General features: G+C 38.1%; 4 protein-coding genes across 5 annotated transcripts in view; 2 read left to right on the plus strand and 2 right to left on the minus strand.

The window, feature by feature from the left end:
• iqgap2 (IQ motif containing GTPase activating protein 2) overlaps nt 1–7,171 on the plus strand; it is a 35,696-nt gene extending 28,525 nt beyond the window's left edge. For both annotated transcript variants that reach the window (XM_067520497.1, XM_067520498.1), the window contains 9 exons: nt 1,939–2,071; nt 2,732–2,834; nt 2,936–3,077; nt 4,231–4,318; nt 4,460–4,672; nt 5,151–5,311; nt 5,482–5,625; nt 6,456–6,564; nt 6,894–7,171. In XM_067520497.1, the coding sequence (XP_067376598.1) occupies nt 1,939–2,071; nt 2,732–2,834; nt 2,936–3,077; nt 4,231–4,318; nt 4,460–4,672; nt 5,151–5,311; nt 5,482–5,625; nt 6,456–6,564; nt 6,894–7,007 (1,207 nt within the window). In that variant the 3' untranslated portion in view covers nt 7,008–7,171. The remainder of the gene's footprint in view (nt 1–1,938; nt 2,072–2,731; nt 2,835–2,935; nt 3,078–4,230; nt 4,319–4,459; nt 4,673–5,150; nt 5,312–5,481; nt 5,626–6,455; nt 6,565–6,893) is intronic.
• A 99-nt stretch (nt 7,172–7,270) lies between these two features.
• f2r (coagulation factor II (thrombin) receptor) lies at nt 7,271–10,895 on the plus strand. Its single transcript, XM_067520398.1, has 2 exons — nt 7,271–7,789; nt 9,583–10,895. Exons 1-2 carry the CDS (start codon nt 7,720–7,722, stop codon nt 10,785–10,787), a joined length of 1,275 nt encoding a protein of 424 aa, XP_067376499.1. The 5' UTR covers nt 7,271–7,719; the 3' UTR covers nt 10,788–10,895.
• Nucleotides 10,803–12,573, minus strand: LOC137135809 (uncharacterized). The gene is made up of 6 exons (XM_067520402.1): nt 12,356–12,573; nt 12,091–12,236; nt 11,903–11,964; nt 11,624–11,734; nt 11,440–11,541; nt 10,803–11,136 (listed from the first exon to the last, which is right to left on the minus strand). Exons 1-6 carry the CDS (start codon nt 12,560–12,562, stop codon nt 11,102–11,104), a joined length of 663 nt encoding a protein of 220 aa, XP_067376503.1. The 5' UTR covers nt 12,563–12,573; the 3' UTR covers nt 10,803–11,101.
• A 502-nt stretch (nt 12,574–13,075) lies between these two features.
• Nucleotides 13,076–15,112, minus strand: LOC137135810 (saxitoxin and tetrodotoxin-binding protein 1-like). The gene is made up of 6 exons (XM_067520403.1): nt 14,930–15,112; nt 14,287–14,429; nt 14,046–14,110; nt 13,690–13,818; nt 13,459–13,554; nt 13,076–13,370 (listed from the first exon to the last, which is right to left on the minus strand). Exons 1-6 carry the CDS (start codon nt 15,038–15,040, stop codon nt 13,279–13,281), a joined length of 636 nt encoding a protein of 211 aa, XP_067376504.1. The 5' UTR covers nt 15,041–15,112; the 3' UTR covers nt 13,076–13,278.
• Between the last annotated feature and the right edge of the window lie 1,353 nt (nt 15,113–16,465).

The following is a 16,465-nucleotide window of genomic DNA, read 5'->3' on the forward strand; positions in this document are numbered from 1 at the left end:
CTTACTAATCTTTGCTACTTCCTGCTCCACACCAGTCACCTCTTCTACTCTTCGTTCCCTTTCATTTTCCTCGTTCATCAACTCTTCAAAGTACTCCTTCCATCTTCCCATCAAACTCCTGGCACCTGTCAATACATTTCCATCCTTATCTTTAATCACCCTAACCTGCTGCACATCCTTTCCATCTCTATCTCTTTGTCTGGCCAACCTGTACAAATCCACCTCTCCCTCTTTAGTGTCCAACCTAGCATACAAGTCCTCATATGCTCTTTGTTTGGCCTTTGCCACCTCTATCTTCACCTTACGCTGTATCTCCCTGTACTCCTGTCTACTCTCTTCAGTCCTCTGTGTCCCACTTCTTAGCTAACCTCTTTCTCTGTATACACTCCTGAACTTCCTCGTTCCACCACCAAGTCTCCTTGTCCGCTTTCCTCTTTCCAGATGACACACCGAGTACCCTCCTACCTGTCTCCCTGATCAAATTAGCTGTAGTAGTCCAGTCATCTGGAAGCACCTCCAAACCACCCAGAGTCTGTCTCAGCTCCTCCCTGAAAACTAAACGACATTCTTCCTTTTTCAACTTCCACCACTTCGTCCTCTGCTCTGCCTTAGTCCTCCTTATCTTCCTCACCACCAGCATCATTTTACACACCACCATCCTGTGTTGTCTGGCTACACTCTCCCCTACCAATGCTTTACAGTCACTGATCTCTTTCAGATTACAACGTCTACACAAGATGTAGTCTACCTGAGTGCTTCTCCCTCCGCTCTTTTACGTCACCCTATGTTCCTGCCTCTTCTGAAAGAAAGTGTTTACTACAGCCATTTCCATCTTCTTTGCAAAGTCAACCACCATCTGACCTTCTGCGTTCCTGTCCTGAACACCAAACCTGCCCATAACAGTCTCATCACCTCTGTTCCCTTCACCTACATGCCCATTGAAATCTGCACCAATGACAACTCTCTCACCTCTGGGGATGCTCTGCATCACTTCATCTAACTCACTCCAGAATTTCTCCTTCTCTTCTAACTCACATCCTACCTGTGGGGCATAACCACTCACAACATTGAACATCACCCCTTCAACTTCCAGCTTCAGACTCATCAACCTGTCTGATACTCTTTTCACCTCTAGAACATTCCTCACAAAATCCTCTTTCAATATAACTCCTACTCCATTTCTCTTCCTATCTGACCCATGGTAAAACAACTTAAACCCTGCTCCTAAGCTTCTAGCCTTGCTACCTTTCCACCTGGTCTCCTGGACACACAGTATGTCCACCTTCCTTCTCTGCATCATGTCGATCAACTCCCTAGCCTTCCCGGTCATAGTACCAACATTCAAAGTCCCTACTGTCAGTCCTACATTCTTAGCTTTCCTCTTCTCTCTCTGCCTACGAACACACCTTCCTCCTCTTCTTCTTCGTCTTCGACCAACAGTAGTCCAATTTCCACCGGTACCCTGTAGGTCAACAGCACCGGTGGCAGTCGTTGTTAACCCGGGCCCCGACCGATCCGGTATGGAAGTCTTTGTCACGATTCGCATGTTTGATTTGGCATGTGTTTTACGTCGGATGCCCTTCCTGCCACAACCCTCTGCATTTATCCAGACTTGGGACTGGCACAAGAAGACACTGGCTTGTGCCCCCTTGCGGTTGCATTTGCATTTACTGGATCTGCCCCACAATATTAAAGTGCTTTACTCATCCTTACTGGAAATCCACATAAAGCCATTTCTTCAAAGCAAGTCATTCTAAACAATTTAACAAAGCTGGAAAAGAAATTGCTATCACAGTAATGACAAAGGCATTTAATTAAAGTATGACTTTATTTCTCTTATTTGCTGTACTATTATGATTTACTTCATTTTTAATTTTTTTCAATGTTTTCCTATGTTTCTGATACTGACCACAAGGTACTGATGTTCTCTTCTTCCAGGGTATTTTTTCAGTCAGCTTGTGATGTTCCTGAGCCTGAGGAGAAGTTCAATATTGATGAATACTCAGACATGGTGACTTTGAGCAAACCCGTCATCTACATCTCAATAGAGGAGATCATCAATACCCACTCGGTAAAAACAAGCAAGTTGAAGATGCAGTAGATATGTCCTTCTGTTGGTGCAGTGGATGCTTGTTCTGAATTGCAGCTGCTGGTATTGAAATGTCAGGCTGCTCTGAGTGTCTTTTTATTTAATTTCATGTTATTTTCATCTCTTAACTCCCTTTATTTTACATATTCAGCTTTTCTCCCAGGAAAAAGAATTCCAAAAATGTTGAATGTGAACAAATCCCCAAATATTATGATGCTAAATTTTAACCCAGCATCACCAGGGAATCCAACAATTGTGGCCACTTTTGGCTTTATTTTCTCTATGATAATCCTCTGAATTTCAATTAAATGCTTCCTAGCCACTCATTGTTTTATGTTGTCATCTCTTTCACCCTACACATAAAGAAGCAGTGACTAACACAGAGATGATGTGTGTGTTGGTTTGAACACTAAGATAATGGTATTTCTTGTTTAATGTGTGGACAAAGGAGAAAAAAAAATGTAATGAGATTATGATACATTTTATCTATACAAGTCTTTATTGTATTAAATGTAGCACCTAAATGTATTACTACATAGTCAATACCTTAAACTAATGTTTGTTAAAAAAAAAAATCAATAAACCAATTGTGTAATAAATATTGAAGCTTTCTGTAGAGGACTAATTTTATCTGTATCTCAGCTGCTTTTAGAACATCTGGAAGCCATCTCTCCAGACCACAATGACTTGCTGCATGAACTACTGCAGGACCTGGGAGATGTCCCTGATGTAGAAGCATTGCTTGGTATTGTCAAACAAGCCCCTATTTACATATTGTAATTCACAAGTTAATCACTAATGGACTACAGTGTACTTTTTTTTACACACTGTGCTGCTTCATTTTAGGGGAAGGAGCAGTAGACCCAAATGACCCGAACAGAGAGAGTGCTCTGAGCCAGCTTGTGAAGACAGAGATCTCCCTCAACCTGACAAGCAAGTTTGAGCTGCTGGAAGGGGACGACAAAGATTTGAAGACTCTCATGACCAAGTATGTTTATGTTGGATAATGCTGAGATGAAATCCTCAATCCAAAGCCTGTTGTCCAGCTTGTCCACTCACACCATTTGATGTTGCAACCCTGTCACGTCTGTTATTATGAGAATGTATATAATTCTTTGGACCCTACATTAAAAATCTATACTTTGACTTTACTCAGATGGTTTTTAGGCAGAAGTAATCATTAGACACTCAGTTGTCAGTTTATTAAACAGATGTTAGTGAAACAGTCCTGTGACATGTTCTTCCTTCATGAAACAATTTTTAGAGACATGTTGATTTAACAGTTTAATTGTTTTTGATTGCTATAGCGTATTAGCTACTACATTATAAAGAGAAGTATTTCTATTAGTAAACCTAGCCCTACAGATATAAATTGGCTGGACAATAGAAATAATCTTTCATCCAATATTCACCATAGAGTTGATCCTTAAAACAAAGCTGGAATTTATTGTAGGACTATTCACCACAATCATTATACTTGGATGTGAAAATGAAACTGCCATCTGAGTGTTTGATAGCTATAAATGCCATAGTATGCACAGTATCCTTTTTTTTTTTTTTTCCTTTGGTAAAATATGGTCTATATCTCATGTGTCTTTGTTGTCTTTCCTGCTCCTCTATCATTTCCTGCCCATGAAGGAAAGTTTTTGGTGGCCAGGCTTATCTTTCTTATAGACGTGTATCCGTCAGGATTACTTTTCTAAAACTGTGCAGACATTTGGTCTCTTAGTTTTCTAGTATATGCAATTTTTAAATAGTAAAAGTAAGTGTGAGTTAATATCTGCATGTGTCTGTAAAAATTATTTAGGCCATGTTTTAAAAAAAAAAAAAAAAGACTGACAACTAATTTTAGAAATACAAAACAGAGCACTATGAGAAAATGGAAAATTAAAGAACTTTATTGCAATAGTTATAAACAGTTTGTAAAGATGAGCCTGGTTACAATTTAAAAACTAATCCAATATTCCAATTTTTATTTTTCAGGTTAGTAGGGGAACAAAGACAGCTAGAAACTTGTTGATAAATTTAAGTTCTAAAGAAAAGGGGATATTACTGTATCTACGATCGGAGAAAAATGTAAACGTTTTACATGTACCTGTAAAATATAATAAGGAGAGGTCTTCTTTGATTGTGTGCATCAGGACAAAAAAGCTAATAGTGGATGTGGTTCGGATTCAACCGGGAGAGAATTTGCCTGAAATTCTTGAGACCCCAGCTACTGCACCACAGGTGATATAGTCTTGTACTTGTTCTTTCCTTACTCATATGCCAAACATCCATTTTCATTTATCTGAAAGACTATGCAGTCTGTTTTGAACGCATTTGCACCATAATATGCTAATTTTGGCTCTTATTACATTTATTCTGAAGGAGTTGGAGCATACTATGATTGTAGAGCGCAGGGCAGTCCAGGATGCTCAGACGCCAGAGGGTCTTAAGAGCAGCCCAGCAGTACTAGAGGACAGCCAGCTGCCTCTCGAGCAGAAGAAGAGAAAGATCCTAAGGAACCTTCGTAACCTGGAGCAGGCCGGCTTTGTCACTGCTGGCAACAAATACCAGGATCTCATCAATGACATATCAAAGGTACATAAGCAACTCTTCACATAGAAAGACACATCCATTTAGCAACTTATAAAGCTTAATTTCTGCTTCTACATGAAATGAATCCTGTAGTTAATGCATAGGTAACTACATAAAAAGTAACTAAACTGCACTGTGCTGGGTCCACCGGGTCCTTCTGCCTCCATCATTTCAGAGGTCATACAGACAAACTCTTCTAATGTTTTCTCACTTTTTCTGCATTGCATTAATTTTATTATAAGTAAGTATTGTTCAACACCTGTTAGCTCCAACTCAAACATCAGTTACCATTGTATTTAGTACACCAAAAACCCACCACAGTGCTAGAAACAACACCACCAACTAGTGTTTTGGTAGAGTAATGGCAGAGCGACACAGACCGCACAACAGTGTAGGCCACTTGCATTAGCTCTGTGTAGATGCAGCACAGAAGTGCAAATGTATTTCAGCTTCTCTATTTCTAAAAGCCTGTAATTGACAGGACATTCGCTACCAAAGACGCTACAGACAGAGGAGGAAGGCCGAGCTTGTAAAGCTCCAGCAGACCCTGACAGCACTCAACTCGAAAGCTGCCTTCTACCAGGACCAGATGAACTACTACGATACCTATATCAAGACCTGCCTTGATAATCTTAACAGAAAGTGAGTTGTGCCTTTTATCTTTAACACCGTATATGTTTTTTTTAAACATCATTCTCAGTTTGTAGTCCACAGTTAAGGCTCTTGCTTCTGGTCATTTTTGAGGAAAGTTTGATGGATGTGGCAAGACTTGTTGTGATTTTACATAATTTACTTCTGTTTGACATGTCCAGGAATTCGCGTAGATCTATAAAATTGGACAGCAAAGGAGATGATAAAGGCAGTAAGAGGTTGAAGCCGCAGTCTTTGAAGTACACTGCAGCTAAGCTACATGAGAAGGGAGTCATCCTGGAGATAGAAGGACTTCAGACAAACCAGTGAGTTGACCTTTTCATGATTAGTATGAAACAAACATTACACTTCTTTTGAATGACATTTCCATAATTCAGCTGTGACATACAGGTACATTTTTTTTAATTGCTTTTTATGATAAAAACTTCCTCCCAACATTGTTGTTGCAAATTACTGTAGTGTGCATCATCTTTTCACATTTGCCAAAAAAAAAAACTTTGTACATCACAAGTAAGACAGAAGTATTAAAAGCTGCGTCACAGTATGTCTTTTTCTCCAAACATTTATTTATATGTTTTATAACTTATTCTAGTATGCAAAGGAGTTGTCAACGCCTCCTCTGTCACAGACTCTCAGTTGAGAGTCAGACAGAGACAAATTCCCTTCTAAAGGTTTTTGACCATGGCTCGCCCTTTCAATCCAATCAGAGAAGATTAAACCTTGTGTTGCGTATCAATGAGATTCCACAAGCCTTTACACAGGATCAGTACTTGGGCCTGACTGGATAGACTTATAGTGTCATGCAACAGCTGGCCTAATTCTCAAAAGTTCCATATTGTAATAATTACTGAAACGATTAATCAATTGTAAAACAATTGCACATTTGCAGCTATTTTCCCAAGGTCATTACACTGCTCTTATTTTGAGTTAAACATGTTGAAAAGTGTACTGTATGTATAAATAAAAAAAACAAATATCATTTGTCTTTGGACAATACATTCAACCTGGGCAAAATGTGCTGATTTGAGGACTAATCAGAGTCCCTCTAAATACTAAGGATTCCTCTTTTCGTTTGCTGTGTTGTTACTTTTATTGTCCTTATTAAGGCTGCACTGTTGTCGCTCTCCTCTTTCAGGTTCAAAAATGTTATGTTTGACATTTCACCCACTGAGGAAGTTGGGGATTTTGAAGTGAAGGCCAAGTTTATGGGAGTTGAGATGGAAAAAGTTCAGCTTCATTTCCAGGTAAACGTTTCCCATGTGCATCACAGCTTCACAAAATAAAACAGGACAGAAGTTGACTCAGTGTCTGACAACAGTACCAACACACACAGTATTTTAATACACTATCTATTTGTATATTTAATATAAAAGCAATTAATGGTGAATAAATGTCTTACACCATAAATTGGTTGTTAAAGTTAGAGCCACATTGTTTCGATAGGTCTTGGTAGACATTGTAACCATAAATGCAATAATCAGGCTGCAACTTAGGTTGTTTGTAAACCTTCTATATTTGTACCATATCTGTAGCCCTCAATTTCAATTCCTCTCTGCATGTATTTTGTGCTCAGGACCTCCTCCAGCTGCAGTACGAAGGTGTGGCCGTCATGAAGATGTTTGACAAAGCCAAAGTGAACGTCAATTTGCTCATTTTCCTCCTAAACAAAAAATTCTATGGAAAATGAGAAGGTAAAGAAGAAGGGGAAAACGGCAGAAGTGGAGCAGGAAGCATGTTGTGCCTTCAAGCAGTGCTGAATTTTTTTGTACAAAATTAATTTTGTCAAAACATCAGATGATACTGGATGGTGTTTAGTTCCATCTGAATTTCATGAATCTTACTATATATATATATATATATATATATATATATATATATATATATATATATATATATATATATATATATATATATATATATATATATATATATATATATATATATATATATATATATATATATATATATATATATATATATATATATATATATATATAAAATTGCAGAAAAGCATTTAATGTTTTTAATTAATAAAAAGAAAATGTAAAGGTTACAATTAATGTATTTTAATATGTATTATTAGTATATAGGTGATTTCTAATGTTTGAACAATGTGCAAAATAAATTACGTGTCTTAATTTTTACATGTCAGCATTATTTATGTAGAGTATATTTATCCCTTGTTGAACAGGGAAAACCTTTTTAGCAGAACATTAAGATCACTGGTTCACAGATCTCATAGTAATAGGGAGGAGACCTGGTGCAGTGAGGAAGAGGCGGAGTATCTCCACTGTAATAACATGTTTAATGCTGGCAGAAAAACAATGAAGTGACTCCTCTGGCAAACGGAGACTCTCAGCCTGTTTGCACAGTAAGTGTAGAACATATAGAGTAAAACCATGGTTCACCTGTTTGTGGGGTTGTTGTTACTGATGTCTCTCCAGAGCTCTGCAATCGCCTCCAAAAATGGTAAGTTTCTTAACAACAAACGTGTAAAACTTAAACTATTGCACAAGGTCCCAACAGCTTATTGGGAAGTACAAGACTGTACGCCATGAAGTTTGTAAATGCAGGACTGTGTATACAGTAGGCTGCAATTATAGATGCTTCACACAGTAAATAAGACTTATCTGCTTTATAGAATTCCCTGGGAATAAGGTGAATAAATCAGTTAACTTAAAAAGTGTAATTGTCTGGAAAAACTGGTAGCCGGTTGTGTGTGTGTATATATATATATATATATATATATATATATATATATATATATATATATATATATATATATATATATATATATATATATATATATATATGTGTATATATGTGTATATATGTGTATATATGTGTATATATGTGTATATATGTGTATATATGTGTATATATGTGTATATATGTGTATATATGTGTATATATATGTGTATATATGTATATATGTATATATGTATATATGTATATATATATATATATATATGTATATGTATATATATATATATATATGTATATGTATATATATATATATATATATATGTATATATGTATATATATATATATGTATATGTACATATATATATATATATATATATGTATATATGTATATATGTATATATATATATATATATATATGTATATATGTATATATGTATATATATATATATGTATATATGTATATATATGTGTGTGTGTATATATATGTATATATGTATATATGTATATATATGTGTGTGTGTATATATATGTATATATGTATATATATATATATATATATATATATATGTATATATGTGTATATATATATGTATATATGTGTATATATATATATATGTATATATGTGTGTGTATATATATATATATATGTATATATATGTGTGTATATATATATATGTATGTATATATATATATGTATGTATATATGTATGTATATATGTATGTATGTATATATATATAATGTATATATGTATGTGTATATATATATGTATATATATGTTTGTATATATATGTATGTATATGTGTGTGTATATATATGTATATATATGTATGTATATGTGTGTGTATATATATATGTATGTATATGTGTATGTATATGTGTATATATATATGTATGTATATATATATATGTATGTATATATATATATGTATGTATATATATATATATATGTATGTATATATATATGTATGTGTATATATATATATGTATGTGTATATATATATATAGAGAGAGAGAGAGAGGTACTTGGGCGTGTATGTATATACATGTATACAATAATTTAAAAAGCACAGACATTGTAGATGCTCCTTCATGCATCATTAAAAACCAAATAATGAATACAATTTTGCATAAAGAATAGTCTTAAAGTTTGCTGATACTCTACCAATTAGTTTTCAGTGTTATAGTGTTTTAAATGTAGGACTTTACTTTAGTGTGGTATTCTTTTGAAATGCAATATTTTTGTTTTTTTACAATATCAATAACTTCCACTGGTTATAAAAGATAAACGGATAACCAGTTCAACCAAACATTCTAACCATTTTTCTGAAATCTATCTATACATAATTGCATTAATACTAAGATGCCTGAAGTCTATAACTCTACCAGCCATATACAGGTTTCTCATTAATAAAAAAACTAAACAATTAAACCTATTTCAGTGTTAAGTATTATCCAGAGATTCTAGGTATATTTGTCACAACTTGCTAATGAAACCAAAATTCTGCTTTGACTGAATACATTTGATGGATGTGTTCTGCTCTTTGTCTGTTTAAAGTTTCCGAGTCTGGTCCACGTACATTCACTGGTCACTTTCTGATCGTTACCGATGTGTCAGCAGACAATACTGAGCTGTATGTGTTGGACAGTTTGACAGAGGATGTGGGAACTGGCTCAAGTTCAGAGCAGGAGTTGAAAAAGCACAGCCACCACGGCTCACACCCTCATCCCCAGAAACACTATTTTATCTCAGAAGAAGCTAAGGCTTTCCTCCAGGGTCGCCTGGCAACAACCTTTGTCCCGACTGTTTACACCCTTGTCTTCATCATCAGCGTACCCCTCAACCTTGTTGCCATGATGATGTTTGTGCATCACATTCGTCCCAGAAAACCGGCAGCGATCTACATGCTGAACCTGGCCTGTGCTGACCTGCTATTCTGCCTGCTCCTTCCCTTCAAGATCACCTACCATTACCATGGCAACAACTGGATTTATGGCTCCTTCATGTGCAGAGTTGTGACGGCAGCCTTCTACTCCAACATGTACTGCTCTGTCCTACTCCTGACCTGTATCAGCATCGACCGTTTCCTGGCTGTGGTTTACCCCATGAACTCTCTGACGTGGCGCAGCCCCCAGACTGCTTCAGCTGTGTGTGCTGCCATGTGGCTGCTGGCCCTCGCAGGTGGAGCCCCTCTGCTGATCTCAGGGCAGACCATGTATTTGTCAGACCTCGGCATCACCACCTGCCATGATGTGCAGGATGTAGAAAAACTACAAACCTACTATCTTTACTTCTTCCCCATCTACTCCTCTGTCTTCTTCTTCATTCCTCTAGTTTTTACTGTCGTCTGTTACGTACGTATTATCCAGGCCTTGGCAGCAGCAAATGTGGAGAACCGCTTTAGGAAGACCAGGGCCATGGTGATGGCTGCGATTGTGCTGGTGGTATTTGTGGTCTGCTTCACCCCCACCAACATCATCCTAATGGTTCACTATGTTCAGCTGCACCACAAGTCCAGTGACACTTCCTATGAGCTGTACCTGCTCTCCGTGTGTGTGGGCAGTCTCAGCTGCTGTCTGGATCCAGTCCTCTATTACTTTGGCTCCTCTCAGTGCCAGAAGCAAGTGGCAGCACTGTTTAGATGTAGACGACAGGCACAGGTGAAGAGCAGCTCAGAAACACAAAGCACAAGAACCAGCGGGCAGACAGACAGCAGCAGTTTATCCAAGATGGAGAACGTTCATCTTTTCAACAAGTCATAGAATTTAAACAATTCATGAATTTTAATAAGGCTTTAATCAGAATGACATTACAGTTGATAAGGTAACTGCAAATGACACCACAGGTTATGTCTATGAAGAAATTCAGAATATTCTCATCTGCTATAGGTTTTGTATAAGTAAATATGTAAAATTGTTAATCACTTGGTGTACTGGCATTTGTGAAACCAAAACGTGTGCATGAAGTTTGTATTACTGTATATCATTTATACTTAGGTCAAAACATAACTACTACAATATACTTATTTGTGCTTTACACAAAGTCTGCTGCATTTCTCGTTTTGCTGTATTGCTGCTCACTCTGTACTCTCTTTGTCATCGGGGCACAGCTCTGGAATACAGGAAAAAATTGAGTTAGATAAGACGGAGAGAGACAGATGAAACTGACACAGTTTCCCTGATCATCATGGAGAGTGTTTACTCCATTTCCTGAAAATGTACATTTTTTATGAAGTTACTGAAACTGAAGTTGCTGTATAAAGACATATTGTACAATCAAGTTCAAATGTGGCATTTTACAATGCAACATCTCCACCTTGTGGTAATGTCTGTAAATTCTAACCATACTTGCAGACCTGCACGTTCATCTTTGATTTTAAATACACCAAATACCGATTACTGAAGAGTCACTGACCTGTTTCACCGTCGTAACTATGAAACTTTTCTGGGAAGTTCAGACAACCAAGCTGTTTCTTGAAAATCTCAACATCTTTGAGAGCTATGTTACCTGTCCTTGCTACAAGAGAAGGGGGGGGGGATTTAAAAGAGGTATGGACATTTAAAACTCAGACAAATGTGTTGATGAGGACAGGACTTACTGAACTGCAGGATGTATCTGCCGGTCACATCCCCATTTCGAAAGGTGTCAGTCCACAGGAGACAGTCAGAGCAAGTCTGGAGAATATGTCCTTTGTGGTCTGACAAATTTTCTTTAAAAGCACAAAATAGTGAGACAAATCATTATGCAATATTATTGATATGTAGATCTGCTGTGGGGTTATACTGTAATGCTATTTATGCTGTCAATATTAGACATAAACATCTTTATCTCTTTTTGTGTGTTACATACATCACATGTATTTAATATGTTCACTCACTGCGAAATGTGGTGGCAAGTCCCAAGACTGTTGCATTTACTTCCCCCAGGATGCAGCGATTACTGACAAACAAGTTGACAGAATTAGATTTTTACCTCCGGTGTAAAGGTTTTAAATGACTTTCTAAATTAGTGTAGCAACATTTTTTTTCAGGGACAATTCTGCTTAAATTCAATCATCATGCTTACAAGCAGTGATCTCCCCATCGCAATGTCAAAATTTGATTGTCAAAAGTGGGAGACAAATCTATCCAGGAGCTTTTCAGAGACTCCAGTGCCTTGTGGTATGGCTTGGGGTCACCAGCTCCCATTACGTACACCCATTTTCCAAATATCTGCATGTAAAAAAGCCAAGATGAATGTATATATGCTGATTGTGCTTATTGCTAATACACTTTCTAAACAAAATCAACCAACACTGACATAAACAAAAAGCATTATAAGCACAACTTACAACTTTGGGGTCCACTGGCATAAAAGGTTTGACCAGGTCCTTACAGTCAGGAGCAGATGTAGCGCTGAGGGTGGTGAGAGCCAACAGAAACACAACAACAGGCAGAGCCATAGTCCAACAGAGAAATGAGGACAAGAATAAGGGACAGCAGCACTGCCGAGGATGTTGCTGAACCTGCAACAAAAGTCTTCTGAAACACTGAGTCATTTTCCCTCTGGAGTTTCTAACAAAAAACTTGTTGTGCAAGTGTTGCATGGGTGAGGAGAGGGGGGGGGGGGGCTTCATGCTCAAATGCACTGGTATAGGTTTTTTAATGACCCCTCAGGGCCATGCTCAGCGCTGAATAGTTGTGCTACTGCTCCTGAATGAATTCAGGCAAAGTGCCACGACTTGACTTGGACCACTGAGACATTTAAAAAGGATCTGAAGCAGCTTTTCATCAGTAGATGAAGGTTGTTCCCCTGGAGGGCTGCGTGGACTCCTTGTGGCGACAGTTAAAAAGTTTGACGTCTTCTTTCTCACCCCAACAGCGGCGTTGCCCAGCAACAGTCTTTGTGGAGGTTTCTGGGAAAAGTCTTACATTTAAGTGCTGTAGTTGTTTTATGAGGCATATAATCTTGACATGTGGATCAGCACAGTGTCTCATATTGTGGTTGAAATAAAATGCCAAACACTTTTTCTGAAGAAGCGTAGAAATAAATTACTCAAATACAGTTCAAAGGGAGTCAGAAATTGGCTTTTATTCAGCACACACAAAACAGTGGAGGCATTAAATGAGGCACTAAAGTGGATTGTTCAGGCTCCAGATTTCAGATTTACTAAACAAAACTAATATAACTACACAGTTTAGAACACTACCCTCTTTATGTAGTAGATGTACATGTTAAACTGGATGTGTTTGGGTGTGTGGAGGCTGTTCACAGTCACTTCCTAGAGCTTCTTAGAGGATCAGTTTGATTGTACTCTGTTTTCTCAGCAGCAAGTGAAGCAGTTTCTCTGTCATCTGGACATAAATCTGAAATAAACATTGTAGAATGAGGATTATTTGCTTTCATAAAATTCATTTAGTGGCAGAAAGATTCAGAGCCGAGATGACGACAGACCTGTGCCTACAAAGTGGTACTCTGGGAGGAAATTGAGACACTCCGCCTGCTTCTTGAATGTCTCCAATTCGGATGACTCCAGAGTGCCGGTTCGAGCTTGAGTGAGACAAATAAAACAGAAGGTTGAGGATGTGTGTAAAGCCAGAGGTCAAAGGACAGAAAACAGAGACAGGGAGTAGAATAGTATTTCAAAACACTGACTAGGTTAAAGGAGGTTAAAAAAAAACTCACTAAAGAGGAAAAGGTAACGTCCCTTTGACTTGCCATCTGGGAGAAGGGTGGTGTCTTCAGACAAGAGACAATCAGCACAAGTCTCATAATACTTCCCATCGTGATATGAAGTGTGACCATTGATATTATCTGTGAAAAAAAACAAAAGACCAAACCAAAACAAAAACAAAGATTAAAACCAGAATGAACGAGGGGAGCTAGGATTTTTATTTTTAATTGCTTGTATGAACAAAGCATCACAAAAAAAAGAACAGTATTCTTCGGGTGCGTGCATCACCCACAACATATCGTTACACAGCACAGAGAGAGAGTAAGAGAGGTGGGGGATTCAGGGTTTAAATTTTCAAGATGCATACATGCGGTGTGGCTGGCCATCCCTGAGACGGTGGCATTGGCTATACCCTGAAGGCACTTGTCGTTTCTGTGATGAGATAAGAAGCAAGAAAAAGGAGCAACAATCTGCATCAGTTCTTCAAAATACAGCTGTAAACTCCAGTCAACTTTATCATTTATACGTTAGTGAAAATGGAACATAACAATGTGATTTACAAAACACAAGTCATGTGACTGATCATCAGCAGTCAGCAGTGTCCTTACAGGCGGTCGGCCCAGTAGAATGTGATGACTCCGCTGTCTGGGGAAGCTGACAGTTCCACCCAGGAGCTGTTCACCGACGCCAGGTCGCCCTTCAGGCCAGGCTGGTCCCACGACCCAACATGAAGCACCCACTTTCCATAGACCTGACACCACCACGGAGGCAAAACAACCACAGACATGACTGGGCTGCTAATGTGGATCTGTGCTCAGACTTAATTGTGATGAACATCATAACATACACAAGGTTCTGTACTGAGCATACGATCGTGACGACTGAGCAACTGAGAAATGCTGTTTGTGAGGAAGATCATGCGTAGCTTTAAGAACGGTTCCTGGACTATGTGATGCTTAACAAAGGCTCTATTTGTTTAGTGGGTATTGTAGCTTTGAGGTGCACTAAAGTGCATGAAAAACAGATATTCTTGTTTTACTAACCTAAAGTGATGATGCTAAATAACACTTTTTAGACTATCTATTATTAATCCTAATTATTAATCCCTTGTTTAAACTCATGTGCAGCACACTTTAATGAGAGCAAAGTTAACTCAAAAAAAATTCTAGTCTTCAGTCACAAAAACATGCACTGCACAGCAAAGCCCCCACACATATGACAAGCTCATTACAAATGATCACTGATACTCACAGGGCTGTGGTTGTCCAGTACCAGAGGCTTGACCAGTTCTTTGCAGTCCAGTTCAGATGCGGCACCCAAGGTGGTGAGAACCAGCAGAGCCACAACCAGCTGTGCGGCCATGTCTGGAGACAGCAGGCAGCCGGAGAGGAACACTAATGTCAGGGATCCCGCCAGCTAGAGTCTCCTCAAAGGAACCAGGGGATGTGTTCTGTGACGGTGGGCTGGGCCACTCACACACACACACACACACACACACACACACACACACACACACACACACACACACACACACACACACACACACACACACACACACACAGGCTCAATGTTTCTTTCCCTTTGGTTCACTTTTCACATACAGTCAGCAGGGGCTTGTGTTCTATTTATCTTGTTGCATAAGAAGCAGCTGGCAGAGTCTGAATAGCAGGACCCCCACATCTTTCAATATGTGAACACCCCCCTGGACAGAGTCTGACACACACAACAGACACACAAAGGCAGAAAACACACACACACACACACACACACACACACACACACACTTCCTCTCCTGTCCTAATCTCTTTAACACTAGACTTCAAAACATGAAAAACAAAAAAGAAACTCATCATTACTAAAACCAATAATAAAACAACATTATGCTTTCACACTTACATCAATAGAAAACTGACTTTCTCAGATGATCAGCAGTTAACATGTAGGAAATTTGTTTGCACAATGATTTTTGTGACTATTTGGGAATAAATATCTAAATTCATCTTACTTTTTCTAGAAGGTTTGATCTGTAAGACATACAGTGTTGTCAGGCAAAGACAATGAGTCCAAGGACATTTTGTGGTAGCACTGTATGTTTATATGTTTCATAATAAGGAGTTGCAATGTTAATTGCACAGGGTATAACCTACATTCCATGAGTCTTTCTCTGGGCGGGAGTCTGATGCTCTTTATTTGTATTGACTGACAATAGTTTGACACAGGTGTCGTGTTTTATTTCTGGAGTTCCTCTTTCCATATTCCTCTTTGCAGTAAACGTTTTAATAGATAATGTATATTAATAATAACCTGGTAGACACTGGAGAGGGTTGCATCAGGAAGGGCATCCGGCCTAAAAACTGTGTCAAATCAACATGCGGAAAATGATCCACTGCGGAATGAACTCACTGGATAAGCCAAAAGAACAACAAAAAAAAAAGCAAGATGAAGTTGCCCAATTCTCTGAGAATGAAAAGTAGGTTAAAGGCTGACATTTTTCTTCTTTTTGTGACACTTTTGAAAGGGTTGCCTTTCAGCGTAGGTTTCTCACAGCCATTCTTCAAGGGGTCCTGACAAGTACATCACGTGAAAAGACTGTTGAGTTACATAAATAATGTGAAGCAGTCCACAACCCTGCTTAGTATTTTTATCTTTGACTTTCCAAACACCAACCATCCCCTTTTTTAAGCAGTCATCTACTGCCTTCATTTGTAAAACAACTGAACATTTAGACCTGATTTGTGCTTTTGGGAAAATTCAAACACAAGACAGAGATGGTTTCTCAGCAGTGAC

Source organism: Channa argus, chromosome 11 (genome assembly GCF_033026475.1).
Source record: "Channa argus isolate prfri chromosome 11, Channa argus male v1.0, whole genome shotgun sequence".
NCBI lineage: Eukaryota > Metazoa > Chordata > Actinopteri > Anabantiformes > Channidae > Channa > Channa argus.